This window comes from Ovis aries, chromosome 3, assembly GCF_016772045.2.
Source record: "Ovis aries strain OAR_USU_Benz2616 breed Rambouillet chromosome 3, ARS-UI_Ramb_v3.0, whole genome shotgun sequence".
NCBI classification, from domain to species: Eukaryota; Metazoa; Chordata; class Mammalia; order Artiodactyla; family Bovidae; genus Ovis; species Ovis aries.
This window is the reverse complement of record NC_056056.1, coordinates 62392355-62407286: the sequence shown is the minus strand read 5'-3', so window position 1 is coordinate 62407286 and position 14932 is coordinate 62392355. Positions and strand designations below refer to the sequence as shown.

The window sequence follows — 14932 nt, the reverse complement described above, 5'->3', positions numbered from 1 at the left end:
GTGATGTGAAAGTCCAAGGTTCTGGGCAGTAGTCCAGGCCAGGAGAGCAGCTCCGGGGCCGTGGGCAGTCCTCCACCTGCTGCTGGTGACAAGCTCCCCTTTGGAAATTGGCAGCCTCCTGACACCCCTCCTGCTAGTGGCTGTCAGGCACCCCACACCCAGTGTTCCACGACAGGTTTCCTTGGCCCAGACGCCTGAGGCAGAGCCATGAGTGTGCTCGTCTAGAGGCTGATTCCAGGCGCCCCGAGCCCACAGGACCTGCATGACTCCTGGCATGATGGCTTCCCACAAGCAAGGGCGGGGGGCATCACCTATAGACAGCCATTCTGCCCTTCCAGGCAGGCAAGACCCTGCAGGGCACCTAGAGATGCCCACGCCCACCCAGGCTCAGCTCTGCTGGCCCAGCAGTGGACTCCTCCCTGTGCCGGGTGTGGCTGTCTGGTACCCCCATACCCTCAGTGCCCTACCACCCTACCACACAGACAGGTTTCCCACTCCAAGGCTCTTGGCGGTGGCAGGGCTGTGCACCCACAGGCAGTGGAGGGGATGTGGGGGTCTTCTACCAGCTTAGCTCCCACCCAGCCCGGCCCCACCTGACTGCTCCCCCAACCAGAAACCAGACTTCTCCACGTTCAGTTTTATTTAAAGACTCGGAATCACAGGCATCATGGTTTGTCATCAGTTCGTTCCTCCAAAATCACACACATCTGTGTCTAACAGAAACAACGGGTGCGTGTGTGTGACTGTGCAAAGTGCCAAGCATTTCCCAGCCAGAGCCCGCATTCAACGCATGGCTGCCACCCCTGACTCTGCTCCTGTGGGCCTTTGGTGGCCCTGGTTAGCCCCGTGTCTCTGGTCTCGAGACCAAGGTTTGCACTGAGAACAGAGTAGTTATCTATTTAAAGGAAACTTGGTGAAACCTCCACAAGGTGGCAAATCTGAACTGCGGTGACCACTGCACGTTTTGACAGTGGAAGCCTTGGGTGTGGTCTCCTCTCTACAGTGACAGGAGGGCCTCGTGGCCTGGGGTCCCCCCTCTTGTTCCTTCACTGCCATCCCTGTCAGAACATCTCCAGATGCAGCGGGGCCACTGGCAGGCTTTTCCTAACTCCCACCAACACTGAGGCCCCTCTACCCCCAGGAGGACCGAGGCTGTGAACACCAGGCTCCTCAGGCTCACAGGGTGCCTGCAGAAGTTCTGCCCATTTGCTGTCTCCCCAGAGATCTTTTCAACCAAGTCCTACTAGTTTTACAAAAAGGCAGCACCAGATGTATGAAAAATAGGCAGTGTACGACCTGTTAGAGATTTATAAAGTCTAACAGCTTTGCAGTAAAAAGGTGTAAGAAAGAAGCACGGGAGCAGGACCGTGGTAGCAAGGCAAGAAGCACTGTGTACACCTTGCCCGCGGGAGCCGAGCGCTTCCTCAGGGACCTGGCCGACAATGACCTGGGCCAGGGCACCATGCTAAGGGTCCTGGTGGTGGTGCCTGAGGTATAGATGGGGTGAGGAGCAATCCAGACCGAAGTGAAGCCCGGAGCTGCCTTGAGAACGCTCTCCAAATGCGCTGGGCCTGTGCTCCCTGTCAGCCCCATGAGTAGAGGGCAAGAAGGGTCCTGGGAGCAAACCACCCCACAGTGTGTGGGTCCTGCCGCCTGCCTGGAAGGACTGGGGCCTCTGGTGGCTGCTCCCCTGGGGTCCCTGCACCTCTGTCCCTGGGGGGCAGGCACGGCCTCAGAAGCTCTCCACGAAGCTGCCGGGGAAGAGGCCCGTGCGGCCGTTCCTCTGCAGGGTCCCCTTGTACCAGCCATCCTCACGCTTCTTGTGCACGAAGACCACATCCCCCTCCTTCAGCTCGATCTCTGCCTCGCTCTGGGGTGGGTATGAGACCACCACGCGGTACCTGGGGAAACAGACACCGGGGTGAGTGAGCAGCCGTCTCCAGGGTTCCAGGGCCTCCCACCCGTTTTTGGACCAACGTGCCATAAAATCCACCTGGGTCTCCACTGTGGGAGCTTCTGCCTGCTGAATGCCTGGGCTCTGATCAGGAACAGACACACAGGCCTCAGCAGGTGGCCCCCTCCCCCCTAGGGCTCCCCAGATCTGAGATAGCCCTGCCTGGACAAGGGCACAGGGTGGGTCTGCACTCCACACCTGATCGGAAAGCCTCAAGGAGGCAGCTCTGAGGACCAGCCTTCTAAAGCACCCCCAGGATGAGGGCGGATGGCTGTGACCCGGCCTCCCTGCCATGCAGGCCAGCAGAGCTGCTGGTCCGCACCCCTCCAGCTGGGGGCCACACAGGCATCCCACTGGTTTCCCACTGGCCCTGTGCCCACTGCCCTTCCGGGGGTAATGACCGGGCAGGGGGCTGAGGACTCCATGCACGCCCCACTCTGGGTGATCTGGTGGCCAGAAGAGCACCTGTTCTCACCGGCTGCAAACCGCAGACACCACGGGCTGGGAATGTAGGGTCAGCAAAGTCTCCGCAATGGACCCGCCAAGCGCTGGGCCTCGCCATGCTCCTCATCTCTCCCCACCCCACCCCCACCCACCAGCCCACCATCCACACCACCCTCCTGGGCTAGCACCACATGGCTCAGACGAGAAGCACTCTGGGAAGAGGACCTGTGCTTCCATCTGTCCCCACTCCCTCCAGACCTACCTCAGCCCCACGGCTCTACCTCCCAGCTCAGCTCTGCCCACTGGTCTGGCCCACAGGTGACCCGGACAGGGACCTCCTGCTCCTGGGCTCAGTCTGGCTCACATCCCTGCTGTGGGCAGTGGCAGAGAAGGAGTGGTCGAGGCTGGGCTGGGGAGAGCCATTCTCAGCCAGGCCACCCTCTGTTCTCCTGCGAGTCCCACAAACCCCCAGGTGTCCTCCCTGGGCCAGGGTGCAGACTGTGACATGCTTTCTCTCCAGTCACCCCCTGCCCCCATGTTCTCGGAGCTCTGGGCCCTCCCTCCCCTCCCTCTGAGGGCTGCCCACCAAGAGAAAGAGGGGCAGCAGCTCGCGGCACAGTCCTGGTGTCGTGCGTCAGACACACACAGCAAGTCTGCAGAAGGGGCTCAGAAACCACTCAACTGCTGCAGGCACCATTGCCTGGCGTGCGGGGTGGGGGGCATCCTCTATGTCACATGAGGGGCCCTGGTGAGGACTAGGGGTCCCAGGTAGGGACTGAGGTCATCACAGCAGTGCCTACCAGACCTTGGAAATGATAAAAATATACGCTGGACACCACACCTAAAGGTCTACATGGGCCTGGGGTCCCTGCGGCGTCTGACAGATTCCCACAGACAGCACGTAACAATGTACACATCTGGCAGTTCTAAAAGCCTGACGATTGTCACAACCTCACGGGGACACAGTTGAGGGTCTCGGGGAGACCCCTCCCCCGTGGGGTCCCTCCCCTTCTCCTGCCCCTAGAAGCTGCCAGCATTCCCGAGGAGCATTCGTCCTTCCTCCGACTCAAAGCCAGCACGGCAAGCTGAACTCCTTGTCTGCTGTGAGGACTCCTGTGGCCACACAGGCACGCCTGGGTCTGGGTGACCTCTCCACTTTAGGGTCAGCTGCTTGGCCCATCTGCCATCCTATCCTTGGTGTGGGGATTAAGGCAGAGATGTCTTTGAGAGCCATTATTCCACTATCATGACCCACAAGAAATCAAAGCAAGAAATTTCTAAATCCCAACAGAGCTCGACAGCTGACAGGCCAGCGGGAGGTGAGGACATACCAGCTATGTATGTGAACAGGAAGGACTGTCAATCAAAGGGGGGAGACCACCCCCCCCACCATGATCTCACTCACTGTCATGTACGTGATGTCACACGACACTGTCACACACGTCATCTTTTGTGTTGTTATGGTTGTCCTTGCCCTTGGTGTTCACTGGGAGGAGAAGAGGGCAACAGAGGATGAGACAGTCGGATGACATCACTGACTCAATGGACATGAGTTTGAGCAAACACTGGAGACAGAGAAGGACAGAGGAGCCTGGCGTGCTGCAGTCCATGGGGTTGCAAAGAGTCAGACATGACTTAGCAACTGAACAACAAATTTGTTGGTCCTTTCCTGGGTACTAATTCTGCTGCTTTGCAAATATAATAACCCCCAGGCACCATCATCCTCATGTTGTGTGTGGGGACTGGGACTCAAACAGCAAAGGCACTCATTTGGGTGACATGGCTGTTAAGCGGCGGACGGTGGTACACAGGGGGAGGACGGAGAGGGAGCGCAAGCCGGAGCTCAGCCGACCCCAGCAGGACAGCCGGACAAGAGCTTTCCTGACTCCTAAGCAATGTCCAGAAACACAACTCCCTGTGCACTGCCCAGAGGCTGAGGTGCTGCAGACCACCCAAGGCTAGGTTCCTGGAAGGGCAGTACCCTGGCTCCCAAGGCCCCCTCCTGAGAGCCTGGGGGGTGCTCCGCATGGTTCCTCCACACACACCTGGGCAGTCCCCCTCAACAGCACCCTCAACCTAAAGGTCCTTCCTCTGAGATCACTGTCAGGAGAAATGGCTTGCACACAGGCGGCACCAGACAGACCAGTGGCAGCACCCCTCATCCACACATTGGGAGTGTGGCCTGAGGCTGGGTGAGCTGCCCCAGCCTGAAGGTTACATTGCTGTCATCACGTCCTTGGCTCCAGCCTGTTGGGGGCCAGGACCTGGTGTCCTGAGGGCTGCGCAGGGCTGCACAGGGCTATGCAGGGCAAGGGCCATGTTAGGCAGTGCTGGTCACTAATGAGCTGTACAGGATGCTGGGCAGGAGGGCATCCAGGTCCCCAGGGATGACACCCAGATTAGCCGGGACTGTCAGCGAATGGGAGGAATTCCCTGAATTTTCTAGTTACTCAGAGACTCCTGAGATTTTTCACAGCAGGGTCTTTTAAGCCCCGCATGGAGTCTGGAGGTTGAGAGAGCTGAGAAGAAAAGAACTAGGAGGAGATGTGAGGGCAGCTTCAGGACCTCCAGGGCCTATCACCCTGACTGGAGATGCTCTAGGAGCCCAGCTGTGGGCCTTGGAGAAGGCCAAACCCCTGCAGAGACCATAGCAGCTGGGCTGGTCTCGGGTAAGAAGGAAGGCTCTGATGTGGGAGAGCGGCCCCAAGGTGGAGGGAAGTGGAGGAAGAAAGGCAGGTGTGTGGTGTGTGAGGTTGTGGGTGGCATGTATGTGTGTGTGTGGTGTCTGTGTTGTGTCTGGTGTACATGGTGTGTGTGGTATCTGTAGATTTCCATGGTGTGTGTGTGGTGTCTGTATTGTGTCTGATGTACATGGTGTGTGTGTGGTGTCTGTATTGTGTCTGGTGTACACGGTGTGTGTGTGGTGTCTGTATTGTGTCTGATGTACACGGTGTGTGTGTGGTGTCTGTATTGTGTCTGATGTATATGGTGTGTGTGTGGTGTCTGTATTGTGTCCGGTGTACATGGTGTGTGTGGTGTCTGTATTGTGTCTGATTTCCATGGTGTGTGTGTAGTGTCTGTATTGTGTCTGGTGTACATGGTGTGTGTGGTATCTGTAGATTTCCATGGTGTGTGTGTGGTGTCTGTATTGTGTCTGATTTCCATGGTGTGTGTGTGGTGTCTGTATTTGTCTGATGTACATGGTGTCTGTGGCGTACATGGTGTGTGAGGTGTGTCTCAGGCCACACGGAAGAGCTGGCATTGGTCAGTGTGGCCGATGGATTCTGGGAAGGATTGGTCAGTGGGAAGGATTCTGACCAGGACTATGTTCTCAGGAGATGCCCCTCCTTTTACCATTCACGCAGCTCTCGGAAGAGGAGGTGCTCAGAAAGGAAAGTACTTCCTCCCTGCAGGCTCCTGGCCTGTCTGAAGCTCTCTAAGGACTGATGAGTCACATGGGCCTGCTCACCAAGAGGACGCTGACCTGTGGCCCTTCCACCTGATGCCTTGGTGAACTCAGTTTCCTAATCTAGAAACTCTGTGCTGAACTCTGTGAAATCGCTGGCTTTGGTGAAAAGCAGACGAATACTGGCCATGTCATATGGTTTAACCCTGAGCCAATCTCAGGTGAGGGCGCCAGGCTTCCAGGAGAGTTGCCTGGGGTGGGATCACTCCAGGTTCCTGCGGGGCTGGGGGCGCAGCTCATCTCTTTGGGTTCTGAACACCTCAGTTCCACCAGATTCTCCTTGTAAATCCAAACTCGGGTTGCACATGGACTCAGAATGTGAGACCTGCTCCTGTTTTATCCGAGTCTCTGGGACAGTGCGGGACACCAGGCAGGTTCACTCCCCAGGAATCCCATCATCCCTTTCCCCAGAGTGGCTCCAGACCTCAGAGACCACTGCACCCAGGCCCGGAAGCACAGAGCTCCCCCCGTTACCTCTCTCTGGGAAGTGGCTTGGGCTCAGGGCGGACAGCGATTGTGGAGAACGCGGCTGGTCGGGTGGGTGACGGGAAGCTCAGATCCAATGAGCCCGCCTTCCTGTGCAGTGGCTCCATCCCCAAGGCGCCCTGCATCTCGCCTTCGATGGGACAGGACCCAGCCCTGCTGTGGATGGACAGCAAGGACACTTCGGGCCCCACCGCGCCCTGGAGCGAGGCATCCACTGCCTGGGGGTCATGGGTGGGAGAGGTGGATGGTGGGGAGCGTGACTTCCTCCTGGTGGACGCACCGGCCAGCAGCTTCAGCAGCCCACTCTTCCTGTCTTTCTAGAGACACACAAAACAAAGTTGGGTAAGTGCTTCTAGCAAGCGGTGTGGCCCTGTAAGGAGACTCTGGTCGGTCAAGTAAAGCTGCCTAGAGGAGGGCAGTGAAGATGGAAAGCTTTCCCATCTCCCTTTCTTTCCTGAGATGTGGAAGACACACCAGCACAGACCTAGACCTGGAAGTGCCAACCCGACAACCCCCGCCTCAGGGCCACCCCCTCCAGACTCCTGCTCTCAGGAACCCTGACCTCAGGACCCCCCATCTCAGGACCACATCCCAGCCTGGAAACATCACCAGCGGAGGGCACCATGGGTCTCCTACAGTGGGAGGGGGTGGTTATTCCACATTAGTACCGAGTATCCCGCACACCTTCAGTTGGAGGCCCTGACAGCACTGTTTGTGGTTGTACCACACGGGGAGCCGAGTTCCACGTGTGTCACATGTGTGTGCATGTATGAGTGAGGGTGTGTGGAGGAGGAAGATGTGTACACGCAGAAGTGCTTCCATGGAAATGTGCTGGCCTTGGTGTCCAGTTTGGCAGCTCTCCTGGAACTGACTGTTCTGACATTGGATGAGGACTAGCTAGCTGGCAAGGGGTGTGGTGTGAAACAGGAGGCATTCTGAGTCTGACACGGAGCCCCGGGTCGGCGATGGCCACCACAGCGTCTGATTGGGTCATGGGGCTGGTTGGACCCTACAGTGGCCCGATGGGGACTCTTTTTTCCACCCCAGGCTGTTGGGGAGTCAGCAGTGCTGAAATCGCCATAAAGCACACTTAGCAGGGATGTGTGCCTCAAGGTAAGTCAATAACACTTTAGTAGGAACAAATCCGAAGTTTTTCTCTACTCCCAGCACTGGTACTGATAGAAAGGATTGGAGCTGATGTCCTGAATGCACACCACGGCTGGCATGGGCAAGCCCCAGCCTGGAGGGGAGCAGGCATGGGGGCAACGTGGCACAGGGCAGCCTTGATTAGCATCCACCAAGAGATGAGCATGGGACACATTCAGGAGAGCTTTGGTCAGTTAGCCACCAGGGGGAGCCATGCAGCTGGCTCGGAGGCGTTGCCACCCTCCAAGTAGCCAGGTTCCTGAGGCCCTTCCCGCAGAGGAAGGGACTGCCAGGATGACAGCTTCCTAACTGAGACCAGCAGGGGGAGGGCACCAGCTCAAGTGCACAGAGGGTCCTTGGCGCTCACTTGGGGGCTCTGGAAAGGGAGCCAGGCTGGCAACAGATCCCCAAACTCTGTGGGGTCTCTGGCAAAAACCCACCAGCTATCAAGTGGTCAAGTGGGATCTGGAGATGAAAACTCTAAAAGTAACCTAACAGTATATGTGTGTGCCTGTGTGAATATGCGAGCCTCTGCGTGAATGTCTGTGCCTATGTGTGAATGTGTGTGCTTATGTGTGACTGTATCAGCATGCATACGTATGTATGTGTATGCAGGCATATGGGCATACGTGTGTGTATGTGCGCATGTGTGTGCAAGCACACACAGGTGAATAAAATTAAGATCCACATGATGGGTCCCCAGGCCTGCCAGTGGCCCCGTGGTGCCATCCATGACAGAAGGAGGGGCATCACTGGCTCAGCCTGTATCCCAAGGGGCTGAGGGCTGACTGCCCTTCCTGCTGCTCTGCTGGGCCAGCCAGGTTCTCAGAGCACAGGGACTGAATTCTGGACACTCACCAACAAACCCTGCTGGGGATGCTGGACCACGTGGGCACCAGAGCAGGGACAGGGGTTCCAGGCATGAGCTGGGTTATTGGTGGCATCATAGCCAGAGAGTCCTGCTGGGTGAGTTAGCCAGGACGTGCATGCCCAGTGGGGAGGGGCCTGCATGAGACCTGCCAGCCACCAGGGGGAGGGGCTCTCGAGCCCCGGTGAGGTCTGCCTGTGCCCATTGCTAGGTCTCACCCAGCTCAGAGCTCTGGCTGCTGCTCCATATAAAATCAAGGCGAAGGAGACACAGTTAGGACAGGCCCAGGGCAAGTAGGCAAGGCCTCTTGGGAGGTTTCTTGGCAAAGCCACAGCCTTCCCAGGAGAGTAGGTCGCCAGGCCTACCACCAGGGCTGCCAGCCCTGTGTTGGGCTCCCACCACCTGCACCTGCCAACTGGGTGACAAGGACCACCGTAGGAATAGGGGCTCAATGGGCACAGCAGCCATGCCAGGCACAGCAGACAAAGGAACAGGCGAAGCCAGGCTGTCAAGGTCCATACCTAGGTCAGCACATCCGAGAAGAGCCCAGGGGGACATTATAAAGACAAACACTTATGCACTCACATACACACACACACACACACACACACACACACACACACACCCTGAGATAAAGTCGTAGCCTACTAGCAAAGAATCACCTGGAAACCAGTATATAAAAGAGATATACATTCATTACAGGAGAACCGTAAAACACGTTAAAAATAATAAAATGATAGCTTCTGTCCCTAGAGGGTTTGTTCCTTAGAATGTTAATGCAAAAGGAAATGGCCAAAGGAAAAAGAAATTTAAAGCTTAAATGAAGAACTGCTGCCAATTAAGTCAGTTAAAATTGTGGAAAATTATCTCTGAAATTAAAAGAAGTCAAAGAGAACAGAATATGATTTATAAAATGTGACATTAATTTTTTTAGGGAGTCAATTCATGTAATTAAACGAAGTAAACCTGAGTGCCACGTCTTCCTCATTAATCCACGGGGTTAGATGGCCCCACCTCTCTCACACAGATGTACCCTGTGTCCTGGCTTCTGTTCATAGGACATTTAAAGCTGCTGGTGGGCACACGCTGGATGCTGGGCAGGTGTGGTGGGCAGCACTGACATGGACATGGTTTGGTCTGCAAGGCTTAGCCCCGATCCCCTAGGAAAACCTCAACCTGCAGGACCAAACGCACTTGTGGGTAGGGCAGGCTCTTCCCACCACCTCCAAGCACAGGGCACAGACAGAGCCACACACGTGCACTCTGCCAGATGCCCAAAAGGACATTTCCACGAGCTGAGACAGGAGTTCAGGGTCATGGGTCAAGGGTCATGGACCATGTTCCGACTGCGTCCACCCTCAGTGGCCTGGGGGCATCGCTGCCATCGGGGAAGCGATCTAGTCCCCCAGACGGCCAATGTTGGCTCAGGAGAGCAGGTGCAGGAGGGGCTCAGTGGTACTTCATCTTATTACATATTTTGGAATTTTCTGACTTATTATGTCAAATGTTGTTTCTTCTTAATTTGAGAGGAAACATGATGAAAGCAAAACTTGTAAAAGTTGCTCTGCTCACAGGGTACTAGACACGATGTACCAGAAAGAACTTTTGCTGTTCCACGGATGGGAAGGGAGGTGGTTTTGGAGGAGTGGGGTTGGGGTGGCCCGAAAGCTGGGCTGGTTGCCAGCCAGCTGGGCAGGTCCAGGTGAGAAGCCAGGAGGTGGGGAGGCGGGTGGTGGGGCCTGTGAGAAGAGCAAAACAGTGGACAGCTCCTCGGGGGCCTGGTTGAGAGGCTGGAGTCGTTTGGTGGACACGGGGTGGTGCTGGAGGCAGGGCCAGCGGGATCGGAGGGGAGCTGGCAGTCTGCATACAGGATCCCAGCCACTCTCTGACCCCAACACTGCCTGTTCCATAACTGCTGGAGCAGCATGAGCGAGGGTGAGGGCGTTTGCTCTCCCTTCACCCTCCAGGCGTTACTGCCTTGCGCCTCAGGTCCTTACTCAGTGTTTGCTGACCCACCGGGCCTCCATCCAGTGTCCCGAGAACAATCACACGGTCAGGGCTGACTGGCCCAAACCTGCCTCAGGTCCTGGAGCTCCTGGGACCGAGCCCCACCTTCTCCTGCCAGCCTCAGGCTTCCCTGACACATGGCCCCCAGCACTACGGGTAACCACACACTGCAACAGTGTCCTGCGTACCCCGCTGTCCCAGAGGTACCCCATGTTCAGTGAGGGCCATGGTGTGATATGGACTGGCTAGCAGCCTCCATAGCAGGAAACCTGGGTGCTATGCTGAGCTCTAGCTCAGCAGGTCTGGGCGGGGGGCTGGGTTACCTCCCTGTGGCCCCTGGTCCACCAGACGAGCAAGTGCTGACATCCGCCACTCCTCACCGTCACAGCCTCCCAGGGCCAGGACTGGGTGGCCCAAACCCCTGGGGTGTCAGCACCCTGTGAGGGCCCTGAACTCAGGATTGGACCCTAGTGGTCCCACCTCTGCTGTGTAGCCCAGGACTCTGTCATTGCACCAAGTGGTGTCACAAAGGCCAGCACAGGGAAGGAGGCACTGCGGCCAGGGTTCTATGAAGGCAGGAGACCTGTGCACATGCGCCTGCCCCAAGGGCCCCAGGGTGCAAAGCCAGGCTGGGGCCCAACATGAGAGGGTGGGGGCAAGGGCCACGCCACCTGGCACTCCTCCCAGCAGGTGCCCCTGGGCCTCGTTTCCTCACCTGTGGAGTGGGGGTGACGACAGTCCCTGCTCGGGAGAGCTGCCTGGGGACCGGATGAAATAAGACATGCCAGACATTTGCCTGCTGTCCCTAGCACCCTCTTGTCACCATGGTTACCAGAGCTGGCTGGAGACTTCTTTCTGAGGCCACCAGTCTACCCAGTGACACACGGGTGTCTCTCCACGGCTGCATCTCACTGTCTGGGCACGGAAGTGCCACGCTCAGCCAGAGGAACAGTGCCAGGACCTCGTCTCTTCAGACAGCAGTCCTCACAGGATGCGAGTGTTCACGCTGTGCTTCCCACAGGCTGTGATGACATGTGTGGCAGAGGGGGCCTCTTCCCTGTGCTGAGCTGCAGGGGCTGTGAGCAGAGCCAGAACAGGAAGGAGAAGGCCTGAATGTCTTTCCCCAACAGGAGTGTAACCTGCTGGGCCATGAAGGGCCTCACGGCTCTGAACAGAGGTGCTTCCTGGGTTCTCTGAAGCCCCTGGACTTGCCAGGCTGGGTGCAGGTAGCTTCTCAAAGCAAGTCACGCCCTTCACCAGGGATAAGAGGCTATGGTTTAATTCAGCTGAGAAACGACAAGGTGAAGGGCGGTGGCTATGAAGCTCTGACCAGCTGCCCCACGTCCTGTGAGGTGAGGCTCCCCGACTGACAGCGCAGGACTGCTCAGGTGTCAGGCTCCCAGGGTCTGCCCGTCCCTCCCCTCCAGCAGCCCGAGGCAGATGCTGGCGATGGCCTTCTGCACCCAGGGCTACACTGCATCCCAATCACCCCCACCCTTGGTTCTGCAACCTGGGGGCTGACATGACCAGCTTGGAGCAGCTCTGGGAAGCTGGGGCATGATGACTCCATAGTATGTGTCTCCCCAGGGGACGAGGAGATGGAGACAGAATGACCCAGAAGCCCTTGGAGAGCTATGGAGAGGGACTCGGGGAGGGGTGCTGCCCTCCCTGGTGCCAAAATGGGCCAGCTGGGTGGGCCCTGGGAAGGCCACAGGGTTCTTTAGTCACGAGTGAGGGCAGGGCCTCATGGGTCAGAACTAAGGTACTTCCTGGGCTCTGGGAAGTCCTGCAATTTCCAGGCTGGGGCCCCACACCCACTATCCCAAGGAGCAGCTGGGAGTCTGGCACCCATGGGTCGACTAGTACATATTCTAGGCCAAGCCCCCTGGATCTGTGTCTCTGAACACCCGCAGGCTCTGAAAACTGCCATCCTGCCAGCCTCACTTTATTCATCCCGAGTGGGAGCCACACCCCAAATCTAGGGTGATGAGTCCAAACAGAGGCAAGGAAGGTTCCTCTAGAAATCCAGGGGAGCCCCACCCAGGACCGCATCTCTGCGGACTGACCCGAGCAAGCGGGCTGCTCCAGGGGTGGGGACGCAGTGCCCCCAGGAGAAGGGCGGCTGTGCTGGTGGGATTGGGCCGCACAGACAGTGGTTAGGAGTGAGGGGACTGTGTGTGCTGCCCCAAGTCCCATCTCACTGGCACGTGAAGTGAAAGTGAAAGTCGTTCAGTCAGGTTCGACTCTTTGCGATCCTGTGGACTATACAGTGTGGAATTCTTCAGGCCAGAATACTGGAGTGGGTAGCCGTTCCCTTCCCCAGGGGATCTTCCCAACCCAGGGACTGAACTCAGATCTCCCACAATGCAGGCAGATTCTTTACCATCTGAGCTACCAGGGAAGCCCTTTTATGATTTATATACATATATATAATACCATAACCTGTTTATGATTCTTTTTAAGAATCAGAAGACTCAGGAGGAGCCTCCACTAATGCCGAGAAGCAGGTGGGTAGAGGGCAGCTCCCAGAAGGGACTTCCCTGGGCAATGGCAGTGAGGCCAGGTGTGTGTACAGGGCAGAGCCTGTGGTCGGTCTGTTCAGACGCCGCTCTGTGTCCAGGGTCCTGCCTGGCCTCGCATTTAGCAAGCACCTGCTTTCCCATCTCCATGTGAAACTCCTTCCTCTTCTATGAATCCCAACCCCACCCCCTCCACCACCACCACCCTCCTCCTGCGGCCTGAGCAGAGATGGTGTTCAAGGTGAGGCCTCCCCCATTCTGGTGATTCACTTTTCCTGGGTCTCTCCCACGTGCACATGTTATTAAACTTCGATATCCTCCTATTGATACACCTCATTTAGTTCTTAAATCTGCCAGAAGGACCCAGAAGGGGAGAGAAATGTCTTCCCCCAACAGGAGACACCCCAGGAGAGAGCGGTCGCGGGTGAGCCCCAGTGGGAAGTGGGGTCCCAAGGCCTCCCAGAGTGGCTCCCTCAGGTTCTCTCTGGGCAGCGGGGCTGTTGGGGTGGGGGTGGTGGGCTGGGCAGCCCATCCCCGGTGAGCATTCCTTTCTGGGAGAGCTTGTTTCTCTCTCATCTGCTCTGTCCACCTGCACGCCTTCAGGTCTTCAGCCTCTGTATGTTATTTTCTACCCCCTCCCCTACATGGACCACTACTTGAATTTGTGCTGTAACCCAGCCCCATGGGCAGTGGTGCCTGCACCGGGGAAGTTCCCACAGGAGCCCAGCCCTGGAGCGGGGCCAGACCAGACCTCTGGGCGCTACCCTTGTCCCCAGGCAAGAAGCCACTGGGCAGGACACAGTGAGATGAGGGAGGGTTAAAACGCTGAGCTTTCACTGCATCATAGCTTTCCCTGGACTCAGCGCTCTGACCTTCTCCTTTCTCTTCTCACCCTGATGCAGGAAGGCCTGTTAACTTGGCAGGATTTATAGCTCAACACTAATGTCTTTAAGATTGCTTCCGAGGAGGTCAGGCCAGAGGGCAGATGGCAGAGGCGTGAAGTCAGAACAGCCCTCTGGCTCTAGGCTGTATCTGGGCTGCTCTCGGCTTCCTCCACCAGGACAACCTTGCTTTGAATGTACGTTTCCAATGGGCCTCTGCTTGTTTTCTATAGAACAAATGTGGGGCCACCACAAAATATTAGATTAAATGAAATGCATTCAGATGAAATCTCTGCAAAACCTGGTATCCTCCAGACAGGGTTCTGGAATGGAACAAGGAAGATCAAACACATCCTTATCTACTCAGGTGTGCCAAGTGCAGGTACTTCTGAAAAATTTTTTAAACAAACAGATGGGTAGAAACTACCTCATCCAACCAGAAAAACGGCGGCAGGACGGTCGCCACAGGGGAGGGGCTGGCCACACCGGAAGGGCTCTGCCAGCGGGATGCAGGATCTCGGAGGCTCAGGTAGGGATCTAAGCTGCTATTTCCACTAGCACTAACAACCAGGCCTGCCAGATCTCAGGGACACCGGAGTTGTCTTCCTGGACTCATGTCCTTCTTAGCACAGCTGTTTCCAGGCAATGTCAGGTGACACCACCTGGGCACCAGCTCGGAGTGGCCGGCCTCAGCCCTGCAGATCCCAGACCCTGGTCTGGCTGCTCCTCCCTGAGAAGGGCCTGACTGGGCTCTTCTGCTCCTAAACTCTAAAGAGCTGCCACCACATGCACATGGCTGCTTGTCATCATCACACTAGAATGATTAGGAAAGGATAGATATTTGGAAGAACTCAAGGTGTCAGGACCCCAGTGAACTCAGGTCACCAGGAGCCCCTCCTGGCTCCTCTCGGAGCTGCTGATCTAACAGGGAGGAAGTGGCCACCTCGCAGACGGAGGGAGGGCCTCAGAGTCCACCTCGCAAGCAATCCTGGCAGGAGGATGTGGGAAAAGTTTAACTAGAGCTGCTCACGCCAAAGGGCAGGGAGGGCTGCCTATGGGTTGTGGGTAAGTTTATCTTCCACGACTTGACTCCTGGGGCCGTTTCTACTACGGGTGCCGAAAGCGGAGGCCCTGGACCCTCTCCCAGCGTGTGCCCTGGGG

At 56.9% G+C, this 14932-nt stretch overlaps 1 protein-coding gene across 2 annotated transcripts in view; it reads right to left on the bottom strand.

Annotated features, from left to right (window-relative positions):
• Window positions 1-622: 622 nt before the first annotated feature.
• The window catches only part of SH3RF3 (SH3 domain containing ring finger 3), a 159966-nt gene continuing 145656 nt past the window's right edge, over window positions 623-14932 (bottom strand). The window contains exons 9-11 of one of the 2 annotated variants that reach the window (XR_006059191.1): window positions 6339-6667; window positions 3804-3884; window positions 1788-1901 (exon numbers count right to left, since the gene is read on the bottom strand). Coding sequence is in view for 1 of the 2 variants with exons in the window: in XM_027966794.2 (XP_027822595.2) it covers window positions 1733-1901; window positions 6339-6667 (498 nt within the window). In the remaining variant the exon portion in view is untranslated. Of the gene's footprint in view, window positions 1902-3803; window positions 3885-6338; window positions 6668-14932 lie in introns of both variants that reach the window. The other variant, XM_027966794.2, reaches the window with a different exon arrangement.